General features: G+C 47.3%; 2 protein-coding genes across 7 annotated transcripts in view; one reads left to right on the forward strand and one right to left on the reverse strand.

Moving 5' to 3' along the window:
* Window positions 1-239: 239 nt before the first annotated feature.
* Window positions 240-7008, forward strand: LOC118083701 (16 kDa beta-galactoside-binding lectin). Its single transcript, XM_035112432.2, has 4 exons — window positions 240-395; window positions 3716-3795; window positions 5812-5983; window positions 6652-7008. The coding sequence occupies exons 1-4, from the start codon at window positions 387-389 to the stop codon at window positions 6796-6798; spliced, it is 408 nt and encodes a 135-aa protein (XP_034968323.1). The 5' UTR covers window positions 240-386; the 3' UTR covers window positions 6799-7008.
* A 4697-nt stretch (window positions 7009-11705) lies between these two features.
* SHROOM3 (shroom family member 3) overlaps window positions 11706-27028 on the reverse strand; it is a 233965-nt gene continuing 218642 nt past the window's right edge. For all 6 annotated transcript variants that reach the window (XM_060278375.2, XM_035114005.3, XM_035114001.3 and 3 more), the window contains 5 exons: window positions 24619-25479; window positions 23361-23876; window positions 19698-19851; window positions 18453-18725; window positions 11706-17579 (listed from right to left, as the gene is read on the reverse strand). In XM_060278375.2, the coding sequence (XP_060134358.2) occupies window positions 17241-17579; window positions 18453-18725; window positions 19698-19851; window positions 23361-23876; window positions 24619-25479 (2143 nt within the window). In that variant the 3' untranslated portion in view covers window positions 11706-17240. The remainder of the gene's footprint in view (window positions 17580-18452; window positions 18726-19697; window positions 19852-23360; window positions 23877-24618; window positions 25480-27028) is intronic.

Raw genomic sequence — 27028 nt, forward strand, 5'->3', positions numbered from 1 at the left:
ACAATGAACAAATGTTTCAGCGAATGCCAGCCAGGAGGTTGCTGGCATCGATTGCATGCAGAAATAGTGTCAGCCGCTTGTGTTTGTTATCAATGTTCCCATTCATCTGAAGCAGGTTAGGTTTTTTTTGTTTTTTGCCCATTGACTCTGATCTCCCCCAGCTTGAATTTCTGGATATCTGAGCAGACCCTCCACTCACAACACACACTTTCAGTCATGCGGTACAGTTGGCCCAGCTATTTAAAAGCAGCTGGGGGGTCTTCCTGGCTGAGTCCTTTAAAAAGGCAGCTGTCTTGAATTCTTTCACTGAGTCACAGAGCTGAGAATAGAAGGGAAGAGAGCCTTGCTGCCTTCATTCACTGGCTGGACCCGAGCAAGACGGCACAATGGAGTGTGTGAGTCCTGGATTCTATGCTGTTGCTGTTAGGACAGCAGACGGTTGCTGCTGAGGTTGCTGCTGAGGTTGCAAGACGCGCTGCTGTAACTGATCAGGGCTGGAGAACTGAGGGGTATTAATAAGTAGCCAGCAGTAATGCTTCTGAATACTAGTTATTGGAAACTGCAAGAAGGGAGAGGGCTCTTGTGCTCAGGTCCTGCTTGCACATTTGCCACGGGCATCTGGTTGGCCACTGTGAGAAAAGGATGGTAGACTAGATGGGTCATTGGCCTCATCCAACAGGTTCTTCTCATGTTCTTGGGTTGTTCTCTTTGGAGAAACATTTGCCTGTTTCCTGATAACTGTTGTGTGCAACTTGCATTTCTTCTTGTTTCTGGTCTCTTAGTAAACATTCTTGGTGCTTTGTCAGTGGGACTGATCTCTGTTGATGATGCTGTGCTATTGATAACACACACACACACACACACACACACACACAGAGAGAGAGAGAGAGAGAGAGAGAGAGAGAGAGAGAGAGAGAGAGAGCTCTTTCTAAAAAGATTGGTGTCTTGCCGCTTTTAATGTTTAACAGACGATTGTATTTTAATATTTTGTTGGAAGCTGCCCAGAGTGGCTGGGGAAACCCAGCCCGATGGGCGGGGTATAAATAAAAAATTGTTGTTGTTGTTGTTGTTGTTTGTTGTTGCAGGAGAGACAAGGGTAACTGAATTATTTATTTATTTGTTTATTTATTTATTTATTCATTCATTCATTCCCCAGCCACTCTGGGCGGCTTACAACAGAAAAATGAAATAAAACAATTAAACATTAAAAGCCTCCCTAAACAGGGCTGCCTTCAGATGTCTTCTAAAAATCTGGTAGCTGTTTTTCTCTTTGACATCTGATGGGAGGGCGTTCCACAGGACAGGCGCCACCACCGAGAAGGCCCTCTGCCTGGTTCCCTGCAACTTGGCTTCTCGCAACGAGGGAACCGCCAGAAGGCCCTCAGTACTGGACCTCAGTGTCTGGGCAGAACGATGGGGGTGGAGACGCTCCTTCAGGTATACTGGAACGAGGCCATTTAGGGCTTTAAAGGTCAGCACCAACACTTTGAACTGTGCTCGGAAACGTAACTGAAGGGATGAATGAATGCAAGCATGCCAAAAAAACATTTTGCATGCTCAAAGGGGATGTGAGCCGAGGTTTTAAGTAAGGACCTCACAGAAAAGATGGGATTTCTAAAGCCCAGGGTGTAAACTGACCATACTGAATGATGCTCTTTAGCATTTTAATTTCACAGTGGATCTGGTGGCTTCCTCCTCACAGGATATCTTGCTCTAAATCAGCCATCCCCAAACTGCGGCCCTCCAGATGTTTTGGCCTACAACTCCCATGATCCCTAGCTAACAGGACCAGTGGTCGGGGAAGATGGGAATTGTAGTCCAAAACATCTGGAGGGCCGAAGTTTGGGGATGCCTACTCTAAATGCATTTAGGGCTCTGATTTGGACTGAAGGAGTGGTGCTGGGAAAACTCGCAGCTTAGTGCTGAATTGGAACAAATGCTGGATAGCTCCGTCAGTTAGAGCATGGTGCTGATAATGCCAAGGTCTCAGGTTTGATCCCCATTCAGGACTGGTGCATATTCCTGCATTGCAGGGGGTTGAACTAGATGACCCCCAGGGTCCCTTCCAACTCTGATCCTATGATTCCTATGAAATGGCCGTTATGCTTTCCTGCAGATTGCTGTTTGTTCCAATTTATCACCAAAGAGCGGGTTTTATAGGGGATAATGGAGGCGCAAAGGCAAAACGGCTTGGATCTGTGCTTTCTAGGCATGGGGCAAGCCAAAGTGTGAACAAGCCCTGTCTATTTCTTAGACAGCTGCTTAGCTGTTGCTGCTTCCTTGGTCCTGTATTCTAATCTCCATTTTCCCAGGACTGCACCCAGACTCACACATTGGTAGCTTACTCAAGAGGGGCTGGCTGCAGAATCTGAGCACAAATTGTAACTGCCATGGCGATCACTCCCTTAGCGTTAGCAGGGATAGAGGCTTGTTGTTAGAGATAGCTGGACAAAAGAGGATTGATCCAGTTGCAGGCAGCAAAAGCCATCCTGGTTTGCAGAGACCCGTTAGACAAGAACCCCTGGAGGCCTTTGCCCACCTGGCCTGGGATGCCCCGGACTGACTCCAGCTGCAAAATCTGAGGGCTTAGTGGGTTTTTTGGGGGGGTGAGGTTGTTTCTGGTTTTTGATACCAGCTGCGGGAGGGATTCCTGGACTGCAGAGGGTTGGAACAGAAAATAGTGCCAGGGTGGAAATCGCTGAAATCTCCGGGAAAATCCAGACATTTGGCAATCCATGTTGGAAGTGTAGATTTTGGTGAATTTCATTAAAAGCAGCTCAAAAACTACTACTACTTTTGAGATAAAACTCAACAACTTAGTGTCCGAATTTTCACTTTTTGTAATATGGCAACCCAATAATAGAGGCACCTGGGGGTCCATTCCAACTCAACATTTCTATGATTCTATGGTTCTATGTGGAAAGTGTTTATTTTTGTTGTGTATTTTGAAGTTTTATTTATTGTTTATGACTACTGTAATTATGCCCCCCCCCCAGGTTGTAAGCCATCTTTCTCATGGCTTTAACTATGGAAAGGTGGCATACAAATAAAATTATGCATTTATGGGGTGTGTTCTTAAGTTCTGACAGTGGTTAGCTGGCTTGGAGGACAGAGAAGGGTGTGTACCCCACTATGGCACTGTGAAAATTATGACTTCGGCCTCTGCCCCCACCCACCACTTGCATGTGGCCCCTGAAAAGTTACCAAGAAGTAAATGTGGCCCCCAAGCTTAAAGAGGTTCCTATTTATTGCCTATTTATTTATTGCTGGTTTGCTTCCTTTTGTCCTGTCTTGTAGCAACTGGGAAGTCTGCTCCTCCATGATCCATACTTTCAGTTTGGTTTTCTTGGTTTAATTTCCACTCCCCTTTCTCCAGGGCCGTCTTACCCATAGGTGCTAGGGGTGCGGGGCACCCGGGCGCCAGGCTCTCAGGGGCGCCAGGCCGCGAGTCCAGGGCCCGAGAGTTGAGTCCGGGGAAGAGCCCGTCCATCAGTTGGAGCACGGCGGGGGGCTCTCCTGCTGTGAGTTCAGGGGCGACCGAGCCAGTGAGATCCTGAAGCAGCCAGCCAGCTCTTCCCTCCTGTGTGCCTGAGTCTGGACAACCTGGGGGGGGTAGGGTGCTGGGTGGATCTTTGCACCCCGGCGCCGCATATGCTTAAGACAGCCCTGCTTTTCTCTCCTGAATCTCAAATAAGTCTTTCCCCTCTTGCTGCAGGGATTGGTTGCTACTCATCTGAAACTTCAGCATGGAGAGACGGTTGAGGTGAAGGGGAAGATCTTGTCCGATTGCAAAGAGTAAGTTGAGAAGGGGGGGAAAGTGTCTCCAAGTAATACTGGGACTTGTGGTGTTTTTACTCCTGCTTGTGGTGGGCTGAGGAACCTTAGGAGCCAAATGGGGCCCTCCCACACCTCTGACATATGGTCCTCAGAAGTCTGCCCAGAAGAGAACACAGCCCTACCTAAGAAGGTTGTTGTGGCTTATTGAAGGGGGGATGTGGAGCTGGGACACTGGCATGAGTTATGTATCGTGTCATGGGGAAGCATGATTTAGGTGCCATCATTTCACCTCATCTGCCAGGCTTCAGGGAATCCGATCCCTCCCCCAGTGGCAGCCAGTAAGCAGACAAACAAGAGGAGATCTTCTTGTTGTTTAGTCGTGCCCGACTCTTCGTTTCCCCATGGACCATAGCATGCCAGGCACTCCTGTCTTCCACTGCCTCCCGCAGTTCTGTCAAATTCATGTTGGTAGTTTCGAGAACATTGTCCAACCATCTCGTCCTCTGTCATCCCCTTCTCCTTGTGCCCTCCATCTTTCCCAACATCAGGGTCTTTTCCTGGTTGAGCTGGGTGGGAACTCTGGGAGAAAGACAACAAGAGCTACTGGAATTGCTCATCTCAAGCACCCCTCCATTCAGGGCCGTCTTAAGCTCATCGGGCGCCCTGGACCTCCAGCTCTTCCCCTCCATTTCTTTTTTAAAGGAAAGCTCTTACCTTCCCTGGAGAAGCTCGCTGTCTCCCCCGAGCTGGAAGGCCTCAGGGCTCCGCCTCGGCTGAGCCGAGAGGCGGCAGGGCCAGGAAGGGGAGAGCGCGGCCTGCGGAGAGGCCCGGCGTCCTGGCCCCGCAGAGCCAGCAGGGAGATCCCCGCTCCTGCAGTCCGGAGCCCTCCAGACGGCAGCGGAGGCCAGATGGGCACCATGGAGCCAGCGGGCTGCGGGGAGAGTCCCAGACTGTGGGAAGGCATCCGAGCCTTCCCGCCAACAAGGATGACCCTGGCACTGTGTTTCATTGGTAGAGCTGCTGCCATGTGGCATCGCCTCTACCAATGAAACGCAGCACCGGGGTGAGTGATGACTCTGGCACTGCAGAGCGGAACAGGGTCCTAGTGCCCCTGCTCCGCTCGCTTACCTCCCTGAGTGGAGACCCTGAGCGGCGCGGCTGGCGGAGGGAAAAGGGAGGCCGCTGCACAGCTCCTCCACTGGCTGGGGTGCCCCTCAGCGCCCCGGTGCCCCGCGCCACTAGAGTCAATGGGCGAGCCGGCCCTGCCTCCATTCCCCACTAAGATGTATTAGCAAGAAATATTAGAAATACACCAAGTTCAGAACAGTTGGTGGGCTCTCCTAGCTCCCAAGGAATCAGCAAACACATTAAGGACAGATCTATTCTCTCTCTCCCCCCTCCCACACACCTCAATGTCTTAACTTGCTATTAGCATGGCTGTCAAGTTCTCCCTTTTTTAAGGGAAATTCCCTTATGCTGAATAGGCTTCCTCACGAGAAAAGGGAAAACTTGACAGCTATGGCTATTAGTGTGGGTTCTCTGGCAAAATTGTCAGGCCCATGTTCTATAGGCTTTGAAAGTAATCAGGGGTTCTCTCCCTCTCCAGATCAAGGTGTAGATATGTGGTGAGATTTGCTGTCTGCTAAAATTGTAATTTTACCATCTGAAACGGCATGCATGGATTCTGTCATTTTCACTTTGTGCAATAAACTAAGCTTTCTTTGTTGATTTCCCCTCTCAACCATCTTAAGGGTAAAGCTATTGGATTCTCTCTCTCTAAAAATTACTGGGTGACCTGCCTGGCATTTCAGGGGCCTTTAGGATTGCCAGCCCAGAATAAAACAACTTTATTAGATGTCAGGGGTTTTTATTTAGGCAGGAATAGAGGCAAACACATATTCGTAAATGGACACATGTTATAGCGCTAGCAAAAGATCCCAAAGCTCTTGTTGGGGTGTGGACACATGTGAGTGCTGGACACGCATGTGAATTCAGACACATACAGCATCAGTTCTGTCTGCCATCCTCTCCAAGATTTGTTGTGAATCTGGGCCAAGACTGCGACAATATCGCCCTTCACTTCAACCCACGCTTTGACTGCAAGGGGGATGTGAACACCATCGTCTGCAACTCGATGGAAAATGGGGAATGGGGAGAAGAGCAGAGAGAAGCCGACTTTCCTTTTGAGCAGGACGGCAAAGTTCAGGTGAGGGTCTAGCAGTTTATGCATTTACTGAAGATGTGCAGGAAAATGCATATATTGGTGATCTTCAGCTTATTTTTTTTAGTTGCTGTTTTGTTGTTAGTGTTTTATAGACTGTAATTGTTTTATAGATGATAATCATTTGACTGATAATTTGTTAATTATTTTATACGATCAATGCTGTGTTTGTGATGTTCTATTATATTTTATTATGTCATTGCTATTTATCGTTTGAGATTCATTTGAATGAAAAGCGGAATATAAATAAAACCTGCTCATCCACTCCAATGGAGGCGAGTGGAACAGGCAGGCAGGTGGCTTCCCTGGGATTCCTGGCTCAATAATAATAATAATAATAATAATAATAATAATAATAATAATATATTTATTTATTATTACCCCTCCCCCCCAGTCTGGCTGGGTTTCCTCAGCCACTTTGGGCGGCTTCCAACAGAATGTTAAAAACACAATAAAACATCCAACATCCTAAACTTCCCTAATCATGCAGGAAGGCAGTATGTTGAGGTGATGAAGATGTCAGTAGACACACTCTGGACTGCCACTCACACTGTCTACATAATGGCTGCCATTTCCCTTTGGGACATGTAAAAACAAAACAAAACAAAAGCGCTTCCCACACTGGTCATGATTCTTTCTTATGCTTCTTGCAGCTTTCCTTCACCTTCCTTCCAGGTGAGATCAAGGTGCTTCTGGCAGAGGGCCACGAAATCTCCTTCCTCAACCGGCTGGGCCTGAAGACCATCGAGTACATTGCAGTGGAAGGAGACTTCAAGATCCGAGTCCTCAAATTTTGCTAATCTAGCGCTCCGTCCCCGTCGCCTTGTTGAACAAAACTCAGTTGTGTTCTTCCAAAAAAAAAGTAGGCCGCTTAACATGGTTCTATTTTATAACTTGGATGGGGGAACCTTTTTCACCCAAAGAGTTGTGCATTCCCTCCTGGGCGACCTCCCAGTGCATCTCGAAAAACATCTTCATGGTAAAAGATGAATAAATTTTGGGACAGTCAATTGTGTAAGATATCCCATTCTTCCACTCTCAGATGGCCAGAGTGTTGTAAGATAGTAAAATCCTGGCTGGGGCTGAAGGGAGTTTCAGACCAAAATATTCAGAGAGCACCACTTTGGTAACAGCTAGTGGAGGGTGGACTTCAGGACAGAGCAGAGTTAGCTCAGAATCACCTTAAGGTGCTGGCTCTAGGTGAGGCTCGGAAGTGAGAGGCACGAAACCTTAGAAAGCAGCTGCCAGTCATTGTGGACATTACTGAGCTAGATGATCTCTGTGTAAGCATAGCTGCCAAGTTATCCCTTTTTTACAGGGATTTTCCCTTATGCTGAATAGGCTTCCTTGCGAGAAAAGGGAAAACTTGTCAGCTATGGAGTAAGGCAAAATTTTCTATATGTGAACACAAAAGCTGAGGGGAGCAACCGTGAGAGTTGCCGTCTTCCCAACCTGTCCCCCGCTTCATCCATGTAGACAGTAAAATGAGGCTTTCTTGGACTCAAAAGGTTTTTGAACACTTGTGCTTGTTTGAGTGATGAGCCCAGGAGCAAGAGGAATGTAACTGCTCCACCCTTCTTGGTTTTCACAAATCCTGATCAGTGGAAACAGCTGGGAACGTTCTCTCTCTGGCCAAGGAATCTAAAAGTAGCAGATGATCAGAGTGGGAACACAGGAAAGAGTTTCACTCTTTTATTTATCTACAGGGTTGCAATAGCTGTGCATTGGCTACATAGTACAAGAGTTGCTTTCCTTTTTAAATTCAGGTACGCGGTGGCCATTTACGTTTAGGTAGCTGTGTTGGTCTGACACAGTTGAAATAAATAAAAAAATTGCCCAGTAGCACCTTAGAGACCAACTAAGTTTGTTCTGGGTATAAGCGTTTGTGTGCATGCACACTTCTTCCGAAGAAGGGACGCGGGTGGCACTGTGGTCTAAACCACTGAGCCTCTTGGGCTTGCCAATCAGAAGGTCGGCGGTTCGAATCCCCGCGACGGGGTGAGCTCCCGTTGCTCGGTCCCAACTCCTGCCAACCTAACAGTTTGAAAGCATGCAAAAAAGTGCAAGTAGGTTAATAGGTACTGCTCCCGCGGAAAGGTAAATGGCATTTCCGTGCTCTGGTTTCGCTGTTCCATTGCACCAGAAGTGGCTTAGTCATGCTGGCCACATGACCCAGAAAAACTGTCTGAGGACAAACGCCAGCTCCCTCGGTCTGTAAAGCGAGATAAGTGCTGCAACCAGGGACGTAGTCAGGATCAAAATTAAGTGGGGCAAGGGGCAAGGGGCGGAGCCAAGGCATGGGGGAGGGGCCACAGTGGGGCAAGGAAAGCCATGATCGGCAGGGGTGAGGGGGCACCAGGATCAGCCCGAAAATGGGCTGCTCCGACCCCCTCCTCCCCCTCCGCGATCGGCAGGGGTGAGGGGGCGCCAGGATCAGCCCGAAAATGGGCTGCTCCGACCCCCTCCTCCCCCTCCGCGATCGGCAGGGGCGAGGGGGCGCCAGGATCAGCCCGAAAATGGGCTGCTCCTTCCCCCTCCTCCCCCTCCGCGATCGGCAGGGGCGAGGGGGCACCAGGATCAGCCCGAAATCGGGCTGTTCTGAGCCCCTCCCCCTCTGCGATCGCTGGAGCGGGTGGAGGGAAAGCCAGCTTTCCCTCCACCCGCTCCACAGCCAGCAAGGGAGAAGGGAGACGGCACCAGGCGGTGGCGGGCAACGGGGCAGGCTGGCCACCAGCGGCCCTGCTTCTAGGGGGGGGGAAACTGCCCCCTCCTGCCCCCCTGCCTACGCCCATGGCCGCAACCCCAAAGTCATCTGCGACTGGACTTAACTGTCAGGAGTCCTTTACCTTAATCTTTTTAAGGTGCTACTTGACAATTTTTAAAACTTACTTCCTTTTAATGTCACTGTTACCTGGGAACTCTTTGTACCTTACCATGGGTGAAACAATGCACGGTGCAATCTCCCCCTACTAGATTTTACTAGCCCTGATGGAGGGCATGTAATAGGGTCAGGTGTCCTAGAAACATCTAGCTTAGAGCAACCACTAAGTATTGATAACCCAAATCCTGCAAAATTAACCCGCATCTTTTCTGCAGCAGTGATTCTTTGCCACACTATGCTCTACATAATTTCTCCTATACTAACTTGCCAACCTTTTCCTTCTCTATATTGACATACCAACTGGCTTTTGAGAACTCTGGTTCCTGCTCTGTACAGTCGCTGGTATTGCTAAAGAAACATTTCAGCTGGCCAAGTGCAGGGAGAACGTTGCCTTCTCTCCATGGAAGCTTTGAGTCTCACAGGTGGGAAGAAGAAACACCACCACCCATTTCTGGCACCTTCTTCCCCCTCCCCGCCTGTTTTGCAAGCACAAACAACCAGAATCCTAGCACCAAACAGCTAAGCGCTGTCTCTGAAATGCTTCATTCATTTATATCATGTAAGAGCTTGTCAGTGGACTTTAGCAGTATCAGCCGCAACGATCTGCAGCGACTGTTGCAAGCTTGCATTTGTTACTCATGCAGGTGTCCCTTGGGAAACCTACCTACTCAAGGCAATCTGCATATCCATCCACAGACAGATGGGTCTTCTTCCAACCCTTGTAGAATGGGAAAGGGTTCCTGCTCTTCCAGAGAGGTAGGAGATGGCTCTGCACCTTGCTGTGGGGGTCATAGGGTTGCTGAGACACTCATGTACACTTTGCCTAATGGCCAGGTGATTTGGGGTGCATCTACAGGTGTGCACATTTGCTATGGAGACAAGGCAGGGCACCTGCAGCTTTGTCTGCTGTGCGGTGCTATTCCAGGACTGCCTGTGGTGGAAACAACCACCTGAGACAGGCCTGCAAGAATCCTGGGTAACTTTCTGATGAGGTGGAGGGGAGCTGTTCGAGTGGTGGTTTTCATACAGGTTAAATTCTTGGCATCTCCTGGTAGGGTTGGGAAGACTCCTGTTTAAAACCCCACATTGCTGCCAGTAGTCAATGAAGAGCATAGTTTACTGAACCAATTGGGGGGCCGTAGTTGAAATGTTCCTCCCATGTTTAACAAAGGCTTGCACACACAGACACCAGGCGCATCAGAGAGAGGTTCTATATGCAGTGAATGTTAGTTGTATACATAGGAACATTCCATTGGGTGAACTGGTCAAAGGTTGGGCACAGATGTGACTGTTTCAGATTTGGCTACTTCACAAGGAGACAAGGACACCAAGACTCTTGTAAACGCAGGATGAGCTACAACAGAAAAGTAGCACACTGAAGAGCTGATCATAGCCCCCATGGGTGCTCTAGCAGAGAGGTGGGTGAGGAGCCAGGGTGGAGGTCTGGCAAATGCCTGACCATGCAGACTGCTGACACAGCTAAGGTTTTAGGGACTTGTTATGGATACCAGTCATGACAATGCAAAATACTGGGTGGCCATCTGCCATGGATGCTTTAGTTGAGATTCCTGCAGGGGTTTGGGCTAGAGCATCCTCAGGGCTCCCTTCCAACTCTACAATTCTGTCATTCCATGTTGGGATGGGAGGTAGGGAGAGCAGAGGAAGGGGATGTGGTTTGTTGAGTATGTGGGATGGGTTTACAGGCAGAAATGGATCAAGTCAGGTTGCTGCTGGAGCAACTGGAAGTTCGGCTACCAATACACCACCATGTGATCTTTTAGTAAAGAGAAAAGATAGGGAAGAAGGATTTGCTCCCAAAGGCACACCGAGATGACCTGCTTATTGAGAATTCATCCTGATTTTGTTTGCAAGGAGTTCAGATTATGTTGGCTGCTCAATGAGCATATATCCTCATTTGGTTGCAGGAAGGTTTGATGATGCTGTGTCAAAGGAAGCATTATCCAACACTTTCCAGGTCATTTTTCTTTCACCTTCCTTATTGTAAAAGTCCTCTCTTTTGGGGAAGCAGGTTTGTTGGACGGGACCTCCCAATAAACTACCATTGGGCAACCTCAATTTGCCCGTGTGCAATTGAATCCCACCCGCAAAGAGCAACACTCTTGATAAAGGCCAGTGGAGCTCAGCCAGAAAGGAAACGAAAGGATCAGAATACAGGTAGGTAGCCGTGTTGGTCTGGATCGAAGTAAAATAAAAAAATTCCTTCAGTAGCACCTTAAAGACCAACTAAGTTTTTATTTTGGTATGAGCTTTCGTGTGCATGCACACTTCTTCAGATACAGTGAAATAGAAGTCCCCAGGCACTTATGTAGAGAAGGGGTGGGGAGGGGTGGGGATGGGGAGGGGGGATCACTCAGAAGGGTGGTGGAAATGGGTATAGACTGGAAAGAGAAGTTGCTGAATTGCAACTTATCACCAAGCTCAAAACCATGGAGGGACCTGGTTTGAACAGAGATATCGGGTTCTTATCTCATTATACATGATAAGCGATCTTCAGCCATCTCAACCCTTGCTTTTTCATGCAAAACCATTTGCAGTCGTTTGCGGTCATCAACAGCTATCAGTCAGTCAATCACCCATTTCCACCACCCTTCTGAGTGATCCCCCCTCCCCATCCCCACCCCTCCCCACCCCTTCTCTACATAAGTGCCTGGAAACTTCCATTTCACTGTATCTGAAGAAGTGTGCATGCACACGAAAGCTCATACCAAAATAAAAACTTAGTTGGTCTTTAAGGTGCTACTGAAGGAATTTTTTTTATTTTACTTTGAAAGGATCAGAAGTCACACTCAAGGCAGGAAGAAACAATTGCACAGTGAACTATTAACCTTTAATTGTTTCCAAGTACACATCGCCATCCTCTACCAATGTTGATCATTCATAAAAAACAACCCAGAGAATCATGACAATCTTTAGATGAGGCAGTGCAAAAACAAAACAAACCCTTTTCTTTAACCAACCAACAACCCACACAGAGCAGGAACAAAAGAGTGCTATGCAGGGCCGGCCAACCCATGAGGCAAGGTGAGGTGACTACCTCAGGCGGCAGAATCAACAGGGACAGCAGAACCCAATGTAGGTCTTCATTCCCCCTTGTTGTTGATGTAGATCTTCACTTGTCCAGACTTCCTGGCAGGGAAGAGGGGTGCCATTTTGTGGCTCACCTCAGATGCCAAAATGTCTTGACGCGGCCCTGGTGTCTTGTCTACACATGCACACAACCAGAGTCCCTTTGCCTGCCACAAAACAGACAAGGATTTTTAAGGCCACCAGAACCACATTATTGTATTACAGCCAGTCTGGCCCATTTGCTTGAGGGCATGCAAGAATAATTTCTAGGCCACCAGCTTGGGAAGCTTATATAAATTCGATGAGTTGGTGGGTTTTCTCTCTATGCTCTCTGTATGCCACAAAACCCCAACAGAGGGCTGTGTAGGCAAGCGGGCTAGGACATTTTTAAGGGGCTAGTAGTGATGATGGGCATATTGGAGTGTATTCAATGCAATGCTGCCTTAAAGTCATTTAGTGGTATAGCGCTCCACTGGAGAAAAGTTTTGCACCAGTGAAGCATTGTTGGGCAAGAGAATGCATAAGCAAATTGCTGGTAACTTTTGTTGCATAATAGGTGGAGCAGCCTGTTGCACGAAGGATTTCTGCTAATGCGACTTTTGCTTAGGATCTCTCAGTTGCATAACATTAAAGCTTACCCATCTGCTAGCACAAGATCTCTTGCATTAGCAGAAAGAGAATTCTGGCTGCGTCTCACTGGCAAAGCTGATGCGAGTTTGCCCTGGGATCTTGGTCCTCACTCAGGTGACATTGTAAATATTCAACGGCACACCACTCGGCACTCAGGACTGCATCACCAAAGGAGGCTGCTTGTGGTTGGAGTTACCTCAAGAAATACAAGGTTGCTCTGTACTATCCCATGTTGGACTCTGTGCTCTTTGGACCAGCAGCAAGCCCAGTTGGTCTACTGAACCTGCCATCCAGAAATGCCCTATGACAACCAGCTTAGCACTTAGCCAGAAATGGGCTCTCCATCTTTCAGTGATAGCGACACCATTATCCCACCTCCTGTAACTTATCGGGTCTGTACAGCTTACCGTCTCAAAACACAGTATTTCATGGATGACAGGATAGAAACAGGATAGTTTTGGATTGTATGCACCGCTTCCCAAACCAGTGGGGGAAACTCACAGGATGCGGTGTAAACAGGAGCCTTACAATACAGCCTAAGGAGATACTAGGACCAAGACTTTTCCACAGAGGAAAAGGATGCCAAGATCCCCCCTGCTCTAAGGTAGGCTTAGCCAACATGGTGCCCTTCAGACAATATCAGACTACAATTCCTATCAGCACAAGCCAGCAAAGGCCAAAGGTCATGGATGATGGGAGTTGTCGGCCTACAGCTTCTGGAGGGCACCATGTTGGCCACCCCTGTTCTACTGGTCCAAAATCCTCCCAGAGCTTCACTGATGTCATTAAGCACAATTATACTGAAACCAAGAAACATCCTAGCCAGAGCAACAGGGCAATTGATCAAAAGCAAACAGTATTACAATTTATGCCTTGGGTCATAAAAAAAGCACCTACACTGCAAAATTGGTCTGATTCCGAATCTTAGAACTGCAGCGGAGCCTAAATTGTGAAGGGTTGAGATTCCGCACAGTTCTCAATGGGATACTATGGATCTGAGGCCAAGTTGCTGCTAAAAGATGCATTTTAGACTTTTGTGCTTGCTTCTCTAAAAAGAGCAAAAGGGAAAGTACTCAACATGGTTTCTTTGGAACAAACTTTATCTGGCAAGATAAAGGATCAGAGCCAGAGAAGCTGCTTGGAGCCAATCAACAACCAGATAGCAGAGCGTCGAGGACAAACCCCCATTGAACGGAGATGAACCAAATACCTCCTCGATTGTTGGAAGAAATGCTTTTCATACAGGCAAAACAAAATCACCACTGTAAGAGATTTGGGCTTCGCAATTCGGCTAGGGAGCTTTCCCACGGGCAGCATATGCTCTGAGCCAGAGTACGCACGTGATAAGCATTCGGTAGACTTGCCCTTCTGCAGGGCAACATATAAAACTTTCAAACCTTGGAAAACATCTGGAAGTGATGCACCTTGCAGGGCAAATCTTGCCCTAGGTGGAGATGATTGTATTCCTCTCTCCCCACCATTCCACATACGGAAGCCAACCAGAGTGGCAGCAGACTCTTGCTTCAACACTAGCGATGAGACAACTTCCTTCGCTGCACCTGAGGCAGCGTTCCAGATCATGTGAACTAAGGACCTGGCAGGGTGCCATAAGCAGCTGTATCCTCCAACAGAAGGGAACAGCTAGAAGGTTGCCGTAGCATTCTGCCTAATGATAGGGCTGGCACTGCATAAAGGTAAGTAGAGAAGAGCCAGTCTTGGCTAAATAAATAGTCCTATCTGTATGATGAGTGCCTGGCTGGTTTAACTCACCATTTTTCCAGCCTTGGCTCATGCTTGTAAGCAAGAGGGGTTATGAGACTGCCTTGCTTGTTAGAGAGTCACCGTGAAAATGAACAGGCCTTGCATATTAGGAAAAAGCTGCCACAGAAGCTTAGTGCAAGGATAAGTGTCCTGCAGCCTTCCAGATGTTGGACAATTAGCCATCTTGCCATCTTGGCTGGGGCTGATGGGTGTTCAGCAACATCTGCAGGACCACAGATTCCCCATCCCAGCTTAGTGGAAACATGTGGAGGGACAGAAGGGGATCCATTCCAGGTTGCAGAAGCAGCAACATCAAATCAGAGGTAGCCAAAGTTTGGCCAGCCACATCAAAGTTGATGCAACTGGTCTATAACCCGAGCTAAGCAACCACACTGGGCTTTAGCATACAAGCTGCAGGTGAACGGAGTCTCAACAACACCTCTGCTTTTCAGCCAATTCCCTGGGACACCTTCGGCAGTCAGATTGGGCCACTTCAATCAACGATTAAGTGAACCCGTGTGCTTGCTAGGCATGCATTTCTTTTAAACATCACAAAATCCCTTTGTTTGGAAAGAGAGGCCGGCTGTTTGCCTCGCTGGCAATGCTGCAAAAGTTAGGGCAAGCTACGAAAATGAAAACCTATAGGAAGAAATGCTCTTTAAAATAGCACTCCTGTTCCTTGTCATTAAACTCTGGGCAGAGCTGTGCATTACGAGTGAAAGGCAGGCTTTGTGTTTCTACCACAATGCTCACCACGAGTGGGGTAGGTAGCAAGGGAAAGTTGGCAGGTGGGAGGAGGGCATCTACAGGCTTTCTCCTGCTGACTGGCTCTATCCTGACACATTGCCCACCCACACCTGCCGGCCATGACTTTCCTATGTAGTTCTACCTCTCAATGCATCTAGAAGCAGCCAGGTCTTTGCTGAATGCTGGTCACTCAGCATAAACAGGAAGGACTCTCTCTCTCTCTCGCTGCCTTAGTAAGTCTTAAAAGAAATGGAGCAGAGCACATGGAGGCAGTATTCTGTTTCATCAAAATCATAGATGAACCTCCAAGAGCCAATTGTCACCCTCTAGGCCCTTCTGACCCCCAAGGATTCTTTTTCAGTCTTTGCCTCTTATCCACTAGGCCAGGCATAGGCAAATTCGGCCCTCCAGATGTTTTGGGACTACAACTCCCATCAGCCTTAGCCAACAAGACAGGGATGATGGGAATTGTAGTCTCAAAACATCTGGAGGGCAAAGTTTGCCTATGCCTGCACTAGGCTAAGCCCCTAAACGGCTGTTTCCTCCACAAGGGCTTCCGCCTGGCTGGAAAGTGTCCTTGAACTAGGATTATGGATCATTTGGAAGATGGGGGAGATGTGTATATCGGAACCTGGCTTTTGCATAGTCTCCCATCTAAACAAAGGGGAGTGCTTTTAGCAGAGAGACATTGAAGAGACTGTGGGGTGAGCAACTCTACCTGCACAACTTTTGCACTTCCCACCTCAGTTTTGGGTAAAGATGGCTTTGGGGGATGGCCAGTTCCAATGGGGTTTGAGCAAAGCACCGCTACATTTAAAAGAAACAACCAAGGCTAAGGATTTCATTTCCGTTTCCGTTTAAAGCAATCTATAAATAAGGACATTCAATGAACCACCTCAAGAAGTAATTCAAATAAGTTTGCAGGCTGCATGCAGTTCCATGCTTTCTCTTGTTACTGTTTTTCTTTCTTTCTTTTTTTAAAAATAATAATAATAATAATATCACAGAGCCCAAGAGAGAGTCTCAAGGAGGAAGTTTGTCTTTGCTTCAGTTAAACGTTGACTCCTGAGTTGTTTGGTTCACACAAGTGCTTGTTCCAACGGCTGCTGCTTCGCACTGCAGATCTGGAAGACGGGATTTTGCTGTGCAACGCTTTCGTGGAAAGGTCACTTACTGGCAACATTCACTGGGCACTGAAAGAGATAAAAACTGCAATCCAGTGACCGCCTTGATGGTACACGGGTGGGGACCCTGCTCGCGGACCTGCACTGGATCCTACCATGCAGGGCAGAGAGGAAAAATGACAGAGCCATAGCACTCTGACTGGGGAACCTTGCCCAGGGAAAACAAGGCTGCACTTTCCACCTGCCTCCTGCTCCAGATGCCAAACTGTACCCACATCCAACACCTGGGCTTACATTCACCAAGTACATCTTTCTGCATGCAAACATCCTTAGATCCTGGCCTGTAGCTTTTCCTGCTAGTCCTTTATTTAGATATGGTGTGTGACTATGGGGTGTTGTTGTTGTTTTTTGGGGTGGGGACGAGGGTGTTCCTCTTTTCTTTTCCCATGTTAAGTACAAAAAAAATATTTAACCATTTCCCCCCTACGTACATGTTGAAGTAGAATCGATAACTGGTTAGCGTATGTACAAAATCTTTACAGAATTCTATCTTGTAGCTTTAAAAAATATAAATATGGATATTGTTCAAGACAGCAGGTCTCTCATTAATATTTTAATTAAGGCTTCATTATTGTATATCCTTCATTATTTTAACGACCGTCAGGTGCTCAGAGGGGGGAGGGGGGGCAAGACTCCTTCAGTGGGGACAGCTTGAGTTTATTTATAATTAACTAATGACCTCCCTTGTAGAACGTGCTGCCGGTCTCTTCTGCATCTTGCTTGGCCGCAAGAATCCTGTCCCTTCTCAATGTATTCCAAACAGATTTAAGTCCGGGAGAAGATGAAGAAGAAAAAGAAATCTTTCCGTGCTGTTTATTCCCTCCCCGCCGACACGTTAATTAAAAAATAATAATTAAACCCTCCTTCAATTCTTTTTTTAAAAAAAGTTAAAAGAGGTTTCTGATTAAATAAATCTGAGAATAAAAGGTTTGACGCAGCCGTGTCTGAAAGGTCAGAGCGAAGATGCTGGAGCTGGAGGTTGGCTTGTCCCAGTGGCTGTTAGAGGCTCTGCTCCCTTTCTGCTGCTAAGCGCGAAGTCTGTGGGGAGGCTCTCCAGAAGGCACTTGAGCTGTTCCTGCCCTAGCTTGATCTTGTCGTCCAGCTCACGCTGTTCTATGAGCAGCCCAGATTTCATCTTCACGAAATGCTGGTAGTCTCGGAGCTGTTCCCCCGAGAGGTAATTGCATAGGATGTCCCAGACCACGTGCTCTCGCCGGTCCAGGTTCTCCTTCAGCTCGCGGGCGTCTTCGTGCTGGCCAGCCAGCATCTTCCGCTTCTCGTTCAGAGAGCTCTGTCCCACATGGGGCGGGAGGGAAGGAAAAGGGAGAGGTTTAGTGCCACAGCTCTTCTGGCTAAAATTCGCCCCGCCCCGTCTCTTCCCTTCCCCACTTTCGCAGTGCATTCCTAACTACATCCGCTTAGTAGCAGGGCTTATTAAACTCCACGGGGCAATTCACACGAATGTCTGCAACCTATTCCTTTCATGCTTCCAAGAATAGAAACTGTTCTGTTCCGGCAGCCCCCCCCCCCACGGGATGCACAGAATGGACCACACTGAAGACCCTTATTGTCCCTCTTCCTTTCTCTAAGCAGACTTCAAAAGTGAAATGGAAGTCACTGCCAAGTGAATGGGATTAGGGCTGCGGCCTCAGAGAGAGGGGGAGAGAGATTCTCCCAAGAATGTGTTAGATCAGGGCAATCTAACGTGTGGCCCTCAAGGCCTTTTTTGGCCGGCCCTCAGCAACATTTGATGCCCCACACCTGCAGCACTCACACTGCCTTCCCCAAGCCAGGTAAGTGAGGTGCTGGGCTTTGGGAAGGAGGTTTGACTCCTCATACTTCCTGCCCAGAGCCCAGAGCCTCACTTAGCCAGAGCAAGGATTGGGGCGGGGGCTCAAATTCTGTCCTCGCTCCCTCGCCCTGCATAAGAAGGCGGTGTGCGGCCCGCAGGTTCTAAGTATTCTTGCAACCCACTTGGTATGAAAAGTTGGGCCGCCCTGTGTTAGATAAAGCCAACTTGAGCTGATCCTGGAAAAAAGTGTCAAATAATAATAATAATAATAATCATCATCATCATCATCATCATAGATGCTGCTGTAGGGAAGAGCCACTCATGCGCAGGCAAGAGTTAACATTTGCACACTAGTTTTCTGAATCTACCTACCCGTTCTTGATTATCCGCATCCTCACTGAGGCTGCTGAGAACATTCTCCACCCGAGCGAGGCGTCCTGAGAGTGAAAGCAAGAGATTGACCACCTTATCCAGGTCTCCGATGAACATTCTGTATTTTTCAAACTCATTGGGCTTGCATAGACCACTGATTAAAGCTTCGACTTCCTCTCCCAAGGCATTGTTGAGCTTGATGTCTGCCAGCAGGCTTTCCTTGGCTTCTTTCAGGGTCTCCAGCTTGTGGGACAAGCTCTCGATGAGTTCAGCCTGGTAGGACAGAATTAAGCAAAAATCATCCTCTGATATTATGTCAGGCAGCTGCCAAAAGTTGGTGTGGCCCTCCAGATATTCTAATTGGCCTCCAATTCCCATCAGCCACAGTCAACGATGTCTAAGATGATGGGAGTTGTAGTCCAGCAACATCTGGAGAGCCCCGGGCACCCTATACCTGTTTTAAAGCATGTGTCTGAAGATTCCTTATGAATTCCTCCAGCCAATAAAAGTTATGTATACTGTACTGGAAATTACTATTAATAATAATTTAAAAAGCTATGTATACAAAGAAACTAATCAAGAATAAGAGTTCCATTATGGATGCTATTGTGATAAACAATTCACAGTTGTTTGACCTTCTAAGGGACGATGCTGTGCAATGATGTTCTCAGGAGTACAGTATAGGCTTCTTTTGCTTAGAGAACTAGAAGGCAAGTTGGAGAATTTCACCCTTTGCCTTTGCATAAATAAAGAGAAAATACATTGCGCCGGGTGTCTTCTTCTGGCACCACGGAGTCACTGCATTAAGAGATCTCTTTTAAAAATGAAAATAAAAAGCCACCCAGACTCTTTTTGCTCGCATAGCACCAACCAATGGGAGGTCATAGGTACATAATGAATTGAGGAATTAAGCTGACCAATGGAAGCAGGTTTACTACAAATATCTGACTTGAGCCAGAAATGAAACTGTTTCTGTTGTCAACAATAGACCGCAGATCTTCAGAAATCTTTTATGTTTCAAAAGGTGGGGACTTGTCGAATTTCAGCAGAGAACACCAGCAGAGCACAAACCACTTGGATTTTGTGCATGAACATAACTGCCATTAATTAGTCTTAGGGTTTAGAAGTGTGATTTTTCTTGTTTAATTCTGCTCCTTGCACAGTGCAATTAAAGATTGACAGAGCTCTGGTTATGATCATGGCTGACCGTGGTTCCTTCTGTGTTGAGAGATGCTCATAACTCACCTTTTTCTCATTGATTGCCACCTGCTCTTCTTTGCCACCTGTTTCCTCTGGCAAATCCTTGATTTTGTTCAGGAGTTCGGCTTTGGGTACTGATAAGTTGTAGTAAGCTGAGCATGTGGCCAGCGTTGAGGCAGAAGCTTCTTTCTCATCTTTCCTAAACCATGGCAAAAGAACAGATATGTATGTATGTAGGAGTCTGGGACATACATGGCTGCCATTCTTGTACCAATGAAGAAAGATGCATACACAAACTGCAGGAGGAATTTTGAACTCTGCCCTCGTGCCTTGCTTTGAGATCCCAAAACCATGGCTTCTCTGGTACTTTTCGGTACAGTACTTTCCCCACAAGTAAGTGAATTTAATTGGGGATTGCCAAAAGATGGCGCAAGTTTAACTATTTTAAAAAACGGTTCGTGCTTAATCAACATCTCCAGGCATATAGCACAAGACTGCCTAAACCGCCCCCTCCCGCTAAAAACTACCGAGAGTCTTGGCAGACCACTTAATGATTTTTCTTCCTGTTGTGTAATGGGCTATGCTAGATGGTGCATGATTTGCAATTTCATTTTTACTGCTATTTTGGTTTTCTTACAATGTAATTTTATTGCATTGCAATTTAAATTCAGAAGACCTGCGATCGCAAGTGTTCTTCATCAACATGCCATGGACCACCTGAATGTGCATGGGCTACTGACAGTCTGCATCAAATGCCCAAAGGCGGCCCCCTCCAGGCCACACACCCTCCCAGGCCATGCCTCTCACTGGCCTTGCTTCAGGAAAGCAAAAGGTCCAATCAGAATGACTTGGAGGACCAAATCCACACACCCCCTGGACTGGAGGCTCCCCACCTCCTGCACTGGAACAAACCCTCAAGGCTGCATGTTGCTGAGGGGGAAAAACATCTTTCGGAGAAACGTATCTGCTATTTCTGAACCTCTCATTGCAGGAACTCCGATAAGTTTCTGAGAAATTATAACTGTTCCCTGAACCGAACTCGAGAGCCACCAGAATAAAGAGGTGCTATTCATTCTGCACATTCCTCTCAAGCTGCAGGACGGATCGATTCTTAGATATCGTGTGCTTTCTTTCAAAAGAAAGTCCCTGCAGAGATTATGTGACATCCTACCCTCGCACCATTAACACAGACAAGCAAAAATCAAGCTGTGTCCCTTTTCAGGGGAGCAGGTAGGAGCCTGGAGTAGCTCTTTGGATGCTTCGCAAGAAAAAAGAAAAAAAAAGGGGGGTGCCAGCAGGGATGGCACAGCTGCCAAATGACAATAGTAGTAATGTTGTAACATGAGTAACGCTCCCCCCCCAAAAAAAGAGTCATTTTGCAAAAAGCCTGACAATGGCAACACTGCCAAATTTTATTAATTTATGAACCGTGCAATTTTCATCTCGGTGTTGTACAAATATAAAAAAGAATAATCCAATGGGGAATGGTCTGTTTTGCCTTTGGACTCCTTAGGTCAGGCTTCACCAACTTCTGCTGGGCTCCCGCTTGTGGGATGCTCTCCCCAGCGAGTCTCGTCTGGTGCTTTCATTGTACACCTTTGGGCGCCAGGCGAAAACATTTCTCTTCAACTGGGCCTTGGGCTGACTGACACCCAGTGTCGTTTTAAATGTGTTGTGGCAGGGGGGTTATTTGTTGTCATTGTTTTTTTTATTATGTGTTTTGTGTTATGCTACTACAGTGGTTTAAGAACATATTAGCTTATGAACAACTTGGATTAAGAACGTTGCAAACCAGGAAGTAGGTGTTTTGGTTTGTGAACTTTGCCTTGGAATAAGAACATGTTCCGCTTCCTGTTGACTCTGGGATCATAGGAGCCATTAATAAAAAGTAACAAGAACACCAATGTTTCATACAGCCCACTTGCGCTTCGATTCGAGCCAGTGATGCAAAGGAATATTTGAACTCACGGGAAGCCTGTTTGGGGCAGGCAGGAGCTGCCCTATGGAGGAGTAAGTGGAGGATGTGGAGTAAGGAAGAACAAATTAGCGAATCAAAGGTCGAAAGGATAATGAAAGGAATAGATGAGATTAAAGTAAGCAAATTTAGGGAGCTCGAACTAAAATTCTTTCTAAAATGGTATAGAACTCCGGCCCAGCTAGCTAATATACCAGGATTGAACCCTAACTGCTGGGACTGTGAACAAGCCAAGGGATGGTTCTCCCATATGTATTGGGAATGCCCAGAGGTAGGGGGATTTTGGAATAAAATCCTTAAGGTTATTAATGAAGTTTTTAAAGTGAAGCTACCTATAGACTTCAATCTTATGACAATAGGTATACTAGGAAACACGGCCATAGAGAAAGGTGACCAGCACACCTTCAAAGCAATGATACTAGCAGGAAAGGCAACAATAGCTTTAGGTTGGAAAGATAGAGAAAAATGGACAGTAGAGGTCTGGACTAATTATCTGTTTGAATTTATTCAGTCAGACATTGTGGCAGTAACGTCACAGGAAATAACATGGAAGGCCAAGTCTACTGTGATAAGGACCAGATGGAACCCCTATCTTCAATGGAAAACAACTACTGGACCAGAAGACATTCAGTGGAAATTAAAGACATTGTGCCCGTGGCTGAGGACAACTGTTTGAACCCTTCCAATGGATTATGGGTGAGGGAGGGGGTGGGAAGGGAAAGGAAAAATGGTATGGGAAATTAAACATTGGAAGGAGAGAATATAATGTATGTAAAAATTCTCGTACTTCAATAAAAATCTTTTTTAAAAAAAAAGGAATATTTGAACTCACGGGAAGCCTGTTTGGGGCAGGCAGGAGCTGCCCTATGGAGGTCCTGATGGGTCAAGGGAACCCTATGCTGGTTCCTGACAGAGAACTCCACAATGCAGTCAGCACTGATCAAGCTTTCCTTGCCAATGCACAACTGGGAATGCACTTTAAGGCTTCTGATCATTATTTGGCAGCTGCATCTCCACCCACCTGATGTAACAGTTGACACCAGTTGTGGGCGTGCTTTGGGGAAAACATCCCCATTGGGCAAACTGGAGTCCACATGCTGGGCCTCATTTGGTTGGTTGTCTGGAGGTTCCCCACCCCTGTCTTAAGGAATTTTTATCTCTTGTGGTGGGATCCCACACTCGAACAAGCTCAGAATCTTCTTTTGATCCTCTCTGTACTAAGGGGTGTCAGGGAGAGAGAGGGGGGGGGAGATTTTAACACCCAGGGGCACTTCTAGATGGGCTTGTTTATGGAGCATTCACCCTGGTTTTCTTGCACAAGATTTGCCTGGAGGTTATGCAACATTGCCATCTAGTGGTTTTGACTCCATGCAATTTCCCAACACTTTTCTTAATGCAAGTATGACAGAAGCGATGGGAAACTGCACTGGAAGGTGCAGGATAACAAGCACCAGATGGCGACATTGTATAACCTTGCAATAATAATGATGCTGATGCTGATGCTGCTGCGCTTGCGATGAATGTTCAATGCGCAGGTAACGTCGTATAACCTCTGCACAAATTTTGTGCAGGCACATCAGGATGGGTGCCTGATAAACAGGCAGATGGGAGAGCCCAGGGATTTGTCTTCTCTCACCAGTCAAAAGAAGCTTAACACATGCCCCATCGTGTAAGTGGAGTGTAAAAAAAATCTGCTCTATGGGGTGCAAAAACCTTAAGAAAATGGCACTTACCTGCTATCACTGGGCAGGACAGACCCACTGCCAGAGCTGTGCGCCCTTTTCTGCATCATTTTCCTCTTCGAGTTCTCTCGAAGCATCCTGGCCCCGCTGGGAAATATCCCTTCCATCAAGTCCATGGTGGTCTTCATCTTGGAGTCGGGATCCAGGATGTCAGCCAGCGACTTGTCCTTGTGGACGATCTCCTTTGCCAAAGCCTCGTCCTTGATGTCCTCCGGGGTCTTCACCCTCCCTGGGTTACTCTCGGGGATGAGGTCACTGCTTTCGGGCTCCCTGCTGGTGATGACAGGCATGAGAGGCTGACTGGCAGGAGCTTCGCCAGGCGGCCCTTGAACGGGCAGAGGCGGCTGTTGTGCTTCCGAGGAAGGTGGGACGCCATTCGCTTTGGGTCCTGAGGTTCCGGCAGGGGGCGGTGAAGCAGCCCGGCTGCTCTTGGTGTTGGCAGTGGAGGCAGAGTTTGGTCCCATTTCCTCTCTCTCGCCAAAGTTCCTGGGAATCCTTTTGCGGTTTCTGCCGATAAGCAGGGGGAAGTGCTATTTTAAACCAGGGTTTCTGAAACTCTGTGCCAACACAGAGGCAAGGACAAAATCATTTGAGCCTCTCGGACATGTGCAGCAACTATCAATCAAGGCCAGTCACTAAATGCATGCCAACTAATATGAATATGCCAACTATTAAAAAAAGAAAAGAACAGTGGTTCCCAGAGTGAGAGGTACCGTCCCTGGGTGGGGGGGAAGGATCTACTGGGTGGAGGGTGCTAAGAGGCAAGAGGTCAACAGGGGATATAAATGACTATCAGACTTGGAAAAGCTGGCATCACTGGATGAAGTTCATCAATTTTGTTGAATTAGTTAAACTAAATAGTTTTAATTTGAACAATGGGGATGACTTGATGGAACCAAGGGAGCAGGGCACCCCCCCCCCTGTAGTTTGGGAACCACTGAAATAGAATTAAATACTGCCTGGATATTAACTGCCATGAAACATCTACCGAGATCAGAGGTTACATGCCAAAGTTTCAAAAACTTAGTGGGCACTGGGCAATTATTATTCAAAAACAGCTGACCTCAACAGCTGTAAAGCAGAACTTTTGGGAGCAAATACATGGTTTGTTCGGAACAAACAGATCCAATAAAAATTGAGGCTCTATGCACCCTTTACCGTTACTGTTGCTGGAACCCCAAGAAACCAAACATGAAGAATGATTGCTTGCAAAGTAAGAGCAGGGAAGGGCGTGGAAGAAGCGCCTTACCTGGGTGCAGACCCCTCCTCTCCAAGGCTGGCAGCGTTTCCGACTGCTGTCTTGTTCTCTTCCAGCATGCCAGCAGGAGGAGGAGGGAATTGTTCCATGGTGTTTTCAGCGGCGTTGGGGCTCTGAGCAGGGAGTGGAGGCGGAAGGGGTGAAAGCCCATAGGTGGCATCCAAAACACGAGGCTGGAAGAAAACGTCGTCATCGCCCTCTTCCTGAGGAGACACCTGCAGGCAGGACTCTGAGATGCGGAGGGAGAGCCTGCTTTGGCCAGAAGGAGTCTCTGGCTCAGAAGAGGAGCTGTTTTGAGATGGGAGGCTTTGCCACCTCTGGGAGGCTTTCTGCCCAGTTGTCTGAAAAGGCATGGCACTTCTGGAGGGGCTGTCCTCTTTGATCCGTTTAGTTGTAGGCGGGAGGTGCCTCAGAGGCAGGGTTGACTTCCATCTCCAGGTAATTTCTTCCACTGGCTCTTTGGGTGGGCCGTTGGAACTTTCCGGAACCTGGCCCTGGACAATGTCACCCCTCTCAGGTCTGGGGTGCCATCTTGTTACTAGGTTTTCACCAGCAACCTGGAACTCTGAGGGAGCTGGCATGGGGTTAGCACCGCTAGATGACGACCAACCAAATCTGGAAGGGGTAACGAGCCTGGGGCCTGGCTTAGGTTCAGGAGGATGGCCCTTCGTATCTGCTGAAGGTGATGTAAATGCTGAGGTCCTGCTGAGGTGCCTGAGGAGATCTGGAGCTTTCTGCCTCTCATTCGGTATGAACGAGCTGCTGACACTCTCATTGCTATGGCGAGTGTGGGGACGATATTGTGTGAACGCCGATTTCTCCTTTTGACTTCTATCTTTGCTGCCAAATGATCTAGGACAGGGTATATAAAACTAGTGAGTTTACAAAAAAAAGGGCAATCAATCAAGCTGATGCATCAATTTTATATCAATGCGGGCTCCTCCAGCCTTTTGCAATAAAATAATAATAATACCCCAAGTTCAAATGCTGCAAAAAAAAAAACAGCAATGAAAATAAAATCTGCACAACTGAAGAACCTTTGCATGCACCCAATATTCTCATTATACTGCAATTATCTGTGTTCTTGCTGAACGTGTTGTTTCTTTTATCAAGAACTCAGGCAGTGGAGGAGGCAGACTGAAAACATGCTGTGTGGGAGGGGAAGGTTTGGGTGCATGAAGCAAAGGTAGAAGTCTTCTGTGCCAAGAACAACATCTCTGAGCCTCCACCCTATGTTTCTTATCATAGCTGTCAAGTTTTCCCTTTTCTCGCGAGGAAGCCTATTCAGCATAAGGGAAAATCCCTTTAAAAAAGGGATAACTTGGCAGCTATGTTCCTTATGCTTACCAGCAATTTTCTCCCTCATGTTAAGGACTGGAAGATTGCTTATTCTTCTTTTTAAATGTGTGTACACCTCACAGTCTCCATATGGCGCCATGATTGCTATCTGATATTCATTCCTATTGCACATTTTTAATCCCTTCTTTTTTCAGATAATAATGCCTGTTTTTGTCTTTCTCATGAAGTAGTTCCTTTTGCTTTAGCCCAGGCACCCCCAAACTCGGCCCTCCAGATGTTTTGGAACTACAATTCCCATCATCCCTGACCACTGGTCTTGTTAGCTAGGGATGATGGGAGTTGTAGTCCCAAAACATGGCCTGCTTTAGCCTAACATTCACTGTCTCTCTTTCTTCCAGTTGTCGCTCCCTGAAAAGATATTTCAACTTATACCGTAACTATTCAGTTTTATGAAAAGCCAGTGATGCGAGACTTTATTCCTGGAAGCCCACAAACCTACACTTCCTTATGGATGGCGAAGAATTCTCTCTGGCTTATTGATACCTTCAGAATTCTGGCAAAGCCGTGAGCTAGGCTTTCTTTTCATGAGGCCCACCTTGACTCATCTTCAATAATGCCCAGGGCTCATTTGCATATTTTGGCTAGTCTGCTGTGCACTTTTGCTTTCCCAACTCAACCGGTTCCCTTCTTTTGAGCAGGGGTGGGAGAGAGAACTGTAAAACAGTTCCTGAACACAAAAAAAAGCTTTCCGCCAGAGGAATGTGGTTAATGTAACACATACATTGCTGATGCAGCAAGAGCATTCCGAAGACTTTAAGACGGTAATAAGCACTTAGGAATGTCAGCCTTGGCAGCGAGGCATATTACTTAATAGCCCATATCCTGCTCCCGTTGGCTCGTTTCTCTGCAAGTGTCAATCTCGTTACTTAAGAAGCTGCATGCAGAAGCCAACTCATAAAAAGAGTCTCGAAACACTGATTAATTGGGAAGGATGAGACAACAGCCAGGGTTGCTTTCACGCAAAGACCACTAAAAGCTATTCGAAAACTGTTTGCTAGATTCCCACAGGGCACAAGTCTCGGCTCCTCTGGCTTCATAATAC

Source organism: Zootoca vivipara, chromosome Z1 (genome assembly GCF_965207765.1).
Source record: "Zootoca vivipara chromosome Z1, rZooViv2.hap1.1, whole genome shotgun sequence".
Taxonomy (NCBI): Eukaryota; Metazoa; Chordata; class Lepidosauria; order Squamata; family Lacertidae; genus Zootoca; species Zootoca vivipara.

Bases quoted from the DNA above. Each gene is read 5' to 3' on its own strand.
- LOC118083701 (XM_035112432.2), top strand. The intron at 3,796-5,811 runs GTAAGTTGAGAA...ATCCTCTCCAAG, and splicing joins ATCTTGTCCGATTGCAAAGA to ATTTGTTGTGAATCTGGGCC. The intron at 5,984-6,651 runs GTGAGGGTCTAG...TGCTTCTTGCAG, and splicing joins AGCAGGACGGCAAAGTTCAG to CTTTCCTTCACCTTCCTTCC.